General features: G+C 41.6%; 1 protein-coding gene across 1 annotated transcript; it reads left to right on the top strand.

Annotated features, from left to right (window-relative positions):
• Nucleotides 1–408: 408 nt before the first annotated feature.
• On the top strand, nucleotides 409–3673 carry LOC139414414 (acidic mammalian chitinase-like). Its single transcript, XM_071162327.1, has 11 exons — nucleotides 409–445; nucleotides 604–633; nucleotides 915–1119; nucleotides 1221–1277; nucleotides 1657–1822; nucleotides 2012–2136; nucleotides 2309–2432; nucleotides 2576–2758; nucleotides 2972–3088; nucleotides 3193–3319; nucleotides 3465–3673. The coding sequence occupies exons 1-11, from the start codon at nucleotides 421–423 to the stop codon at nucleotides 3671–3673; spliced, it is 1368 nt and encodes a 455-aa protein (XP_071018428.1). The 5' UTR covers nucleotides 409–420.
• Nucleotides 3674–4348: the final 675 nt, after the last annotated feature.

The raw sequence follows: 4348 nt of genomic DNA, 5'->3' as shown, positions 1-4348 counted from the left end.
CATTATACCAGTCAAGTTATAGTATGTGAAGTGCACTTCAAGTATTTGAAAGTGTTTATACATTTGACCTAGGTCTGGGTATACATGAATGTGATTTTGTTTAATATCCAGCTAATTAAGAACAATAGTTACATGGGTTACTAAATGTTAGAGATTGTGAAATACAAAACACTATCCAATACTTTGTGATATCTAATATTTACAAACTTGGTTGACCTGAATGAACAACATAACAACAGAATTGCATGTATAAAATGTTATAATTGCATAATTATACGATTTCGTTATATATTTATATTTAAGAATGTATTTATTAAGTCATTTGTTTGTTTATTTGTATGTATTCATTTATTTTAATAATCTATCCTTTCTTTCAGGTACATTGTTTCTAAGGAAAACATACTTTATTTTTACAACACAATGGCCAGACTTACTGTGCTTGCAGGTACATGCCTATGCCGTCTTCAGTCATTACCATCACTATCATCATCCCCATCGTCCTTGTTGTTATCATTATCATCATCCTCATCTTATTCTTCAACATGACCCACTGGCAAACGAGTCCCTAGTGTCTACTCTGTTAACTCAGTAATCTTTCCTCAGGTCTGGGCCTTCTGCTGATGTTGCAGATTGGTAAGCGTTTCCCTCATCAACTTTTTTACATTTCTCAATTGACATGTTTAAACCATAGAGATTAAGATTGTGTTAAATCTAATTCTGTGGTTTAAATCTCCTTATCTGAGCCACAATTACACCTCTGAGGCTCGGTAATCCTACTCAAATTCATGCATCCTACATAAGCATTTAAAATGAGGAATCCCATAAAGTAAAATAATCCAACCCATTATTTTAGAGCACCCCAAAGGGTCAATGTGAAATTCAGTCTCTGGATAGATTTCCTCTTTTACCTTCAGCTGCCTCCACCAAACTGGTGTGTCACATGACCAACTGGTCCCAGTATCGCCCAACCACTGGGAAGTTCACCCCCGAGAACATCGACCCATTCCTCTGCACCCACGTGATCTACGCCCTGGCCACCATCAACAGCTTCAACCAGGTCGCCCCTATCGAGTGGAATGACGAGACCCTCTACACGAGCCTCAACCACCTGAAGAACGTGTGAGTGACTCTGGGTTGACATCAGTGAGAGTTGGGCCTTAGTTAATAATTCCATGGTGAACACTCGGTTTGACTCCTCATCTTACCTCTCTGATCTGCAGGAACCCAATGATGAAGACTCTGCTGTCTGTCGGAGGCACAGTCAACGGACTTAGCCCGTAAGTCTCTTATTGGTTCTTCACAGTATTTTATTGCGATTTCACAGCTCTCCAAAAGCATGGTTTGTGATAAGATAAAATTTTACTTTCACATCTTTCCACTACTCCACATTAAACAGATTTGTGTTTTTGTACCCAGCATCTAAAAAAGTCAATTTCAATGGTGAAGGTTTTTATTGTTTCCCATTCCACTCCTTTTTTTATCAGGTTTAATCATTGTGTTTTATCATAGTGTTTAATCATAGTGTTTTATCATAGTGTTTAATCATAGTGTTTTATCATAGTGTTTTATCATAGTGTTTTCCATTTCCCTACTTCTGCACATCAATAGACTCAGGACCAGAGAAACGGTTTACATTGTCTCCCTCCACCCCTCTAGATTCATTGGAATGGTGTCCAAGCCTGAGGGCCGCCAGGCCTTCATCAAGTCTGCCATCAGCTACCTGCGTTCCCATGGCTTTGACGGTCTCAACCTGGCCTGGGAGTTCCCCACTCAAAACGGCAGCCCCGATGGAGACAGGGAGAGATTCACCAAGCTCGTCAGAGTAAGCTTGCACATAAACTTTTTTACTGACAGTTATAACATGAGTGAGGTTTTGCACCTTTATCTTTCAATGTGTTTCTGTCATTTTCTGTGGCTTGTTATCGTTGTAGCGCTGTCTATCCAGCTCAGCCTGAAGGGCCATATAGTTTTGACTATTTTCTGTACCTAATGTCTATGTATGGCTTAACAGGAGCTGCAGAAGGCCTTTGAGAATGACGCTAAAGACACCAGGCTGACCCAGTTGCTCCTGTCTGCCAACGTGGCTGCTCTTCAGCCCACTATCAACTCTAGCTACGAGGTGGCCCTGATCGCCAGGTACTGTAGACAGCATGGGTCTGGGAGAAACCCACTCAGCTGATAGAAGTCTCTGATATAAATTGAAGTCTCTGTTTTCTCTCTTTCTCTTTTTTATCTCTCTCCCTCGCTCTCCTTTTCAAACAAACACACTTTATATACTTCATTCCCCTGTCTATTCATGTCTCTGCAGCTCTCTGGACTTCATCAACGTGATGACCTATGACTTCCACGGACACTGGGAGAGAGCCACAGGACACAATAGCCCACTGTTCCGCAGCAGCCATGACTCGGGGACACACTACAACTTCAATGTCGTAAGACACACTTTCTTTTTTAACATCTACACCAAGTTTTTCACCAGGAAACTTGTGAAGAAATTATGTAAATATACAAAATATTGGTATAGATGTCCTCCATTGTAGCTCCCTTGTCTTAACCACCTGTCTCTATGTGTTAGGACTCTGCCATCACCTACTGGCTGGACAACGGTGCTCCCGCTGAGAAGCTGCTGATGGGTTTCCCCACCTACGGCCGTACCTACCGTCTCACCACCTCCAGCACTGGCCTGGGAGCCCCCACAAACGGCCCGGCTGACGCTGGTCCCTACACCCGGGACGCAGGATACTGGTCCTACTACGAGGTGCGCTAAAACTTGAATAACTATGTTCATGATCATACATCTGATCTATATATATATATATATATATATATATATATATATATATATATATAATATAAATTTTTTACTCAAAGCACACAGGCCACAAATCTCAAAACAATACGCCATTTTGTGTAGTTTGTTTGTTTATCTGTTTGTTTGTCATTATCTAACAGAATGTTTCGCTCCCCCCAGGTCTGCTCCTTCACCTCCGGTGCCACTATCGGATGGATTGATGAGCAGAAGGTCCCCTACGCCGTCAAAGGCAGTTCCTGGGTGGGCTACGACAGCAAGGAGAGCTACGCTGCCAAGGTACATGCCAGGAACATCTGAGTCAATATCAATCAATCAACTGATTTATCTCTAAAGCCATGTCCATGTTAGCACATTTGTCTGTGTCTTCTTTGCTTCATCAGGTCCAGTGGCTGAAGTCCAAGAACCTGGGAGGAGCCTCTGTGTGGACCCTAGACATGGATGACTTCAGTGGTGCTTTCTGTGCTGATGGCCCCTTCCCTCTCGTCAACCACCTCCGCAACTCTCTGGGTAAATGAACTTCCATTCAGTTCAATTGAATTCAGTTGACTTTACAAACCTCTAAGTAAAGCTATACAGTATGTAGGTCTATATATCATCTCAAACTCTCCTCCCTTTCTCCATACATCCTTTCCTTTCTCCCTCCCTCTCCCAGGATTCGCCCCCAAGCCCACCACCACTCGGGCACCCACCACCACCCCAGACCCCATCCTCAGCTTCTGCTCCGGACGCCCAGACGGCCTGTACGTCAACATCTTCGACAACACCACCTACTTCCAGTGTTTCCGTGGCAACACCTACCTGCACAAATGCCAGCCCGGCCTGGTCTATGTTGATGCCTGCAAGTGCTGCAACTGGCCATGAATTACTGCTAGCTATGTACTGTAGGACCAATTAGTTAGAATGCCATAACAACCTTCAATGACAACATGCTGTTACGGCAATAACCTACCTTGTTTTACAATGTTTTAATTTTGTCCTTTCTTGTTTGCCTGGCTACAATCTTCCTCAATAAAAAAATAACATATAATGTGAATGTATAATTTTTTTGACATAGAATCACAGGATTTTCTGAGTTTTTTTCCAATCCTGTATATTGATTATGAAATTATGAAAAATATTAACAACGTTCCACCCATGAGGCCACTAGAAGGCAAGTGTTAACATTTGTTTAAATGTAACCTTTATTTAACTAGGCAAGTCGCTTAAGAACAAATTCATAATCAATTACATTACTATAGTTTAGCAATTTTCTCTTGGTCTCAAAGAACTACCCAAAGTTAGGGGGTTACCTTGTGTCATCTCACACAATATTATACATAACAGCCAATGTTATATTATTACCAGTTTACCAAGTAATTTCTAAGTTAATATCGGGGACTGAAAAATAAAGCAACATTTTATATTTTCCTTCCTACAAACCTGGATGTTTACCAGAAAACATGATAAACCACTCCCATGATGGTTTATCATGTTTTCTGGTAAACATCCAGATAGAGCAGTCTACAACCATGGGAGTGGTTTATCATGTTTTGCTGG

The sequence above is a fragment of the Oncorhynchus clarkii genome, chromosome 7, assembly GCF_045791955.1.
Source record: "Oncorhynchus clarkii lewisi isolate Uvic-CL-2024 chromosome 7, UVic_Ocla_1.0, whole genome shotgun sequence".
Lineage (NCBI taxonomy): Eukaryota > Metazoa > Chordata > Actinopteri > Salmoniformes > Salmonidae > Oncorhynchus > Oncorhynchus clarkii.
Note: the sequence above shows the minus strand (reverse complement) of the source record. Positions and strands in the feature narration are given on the sequence as shown.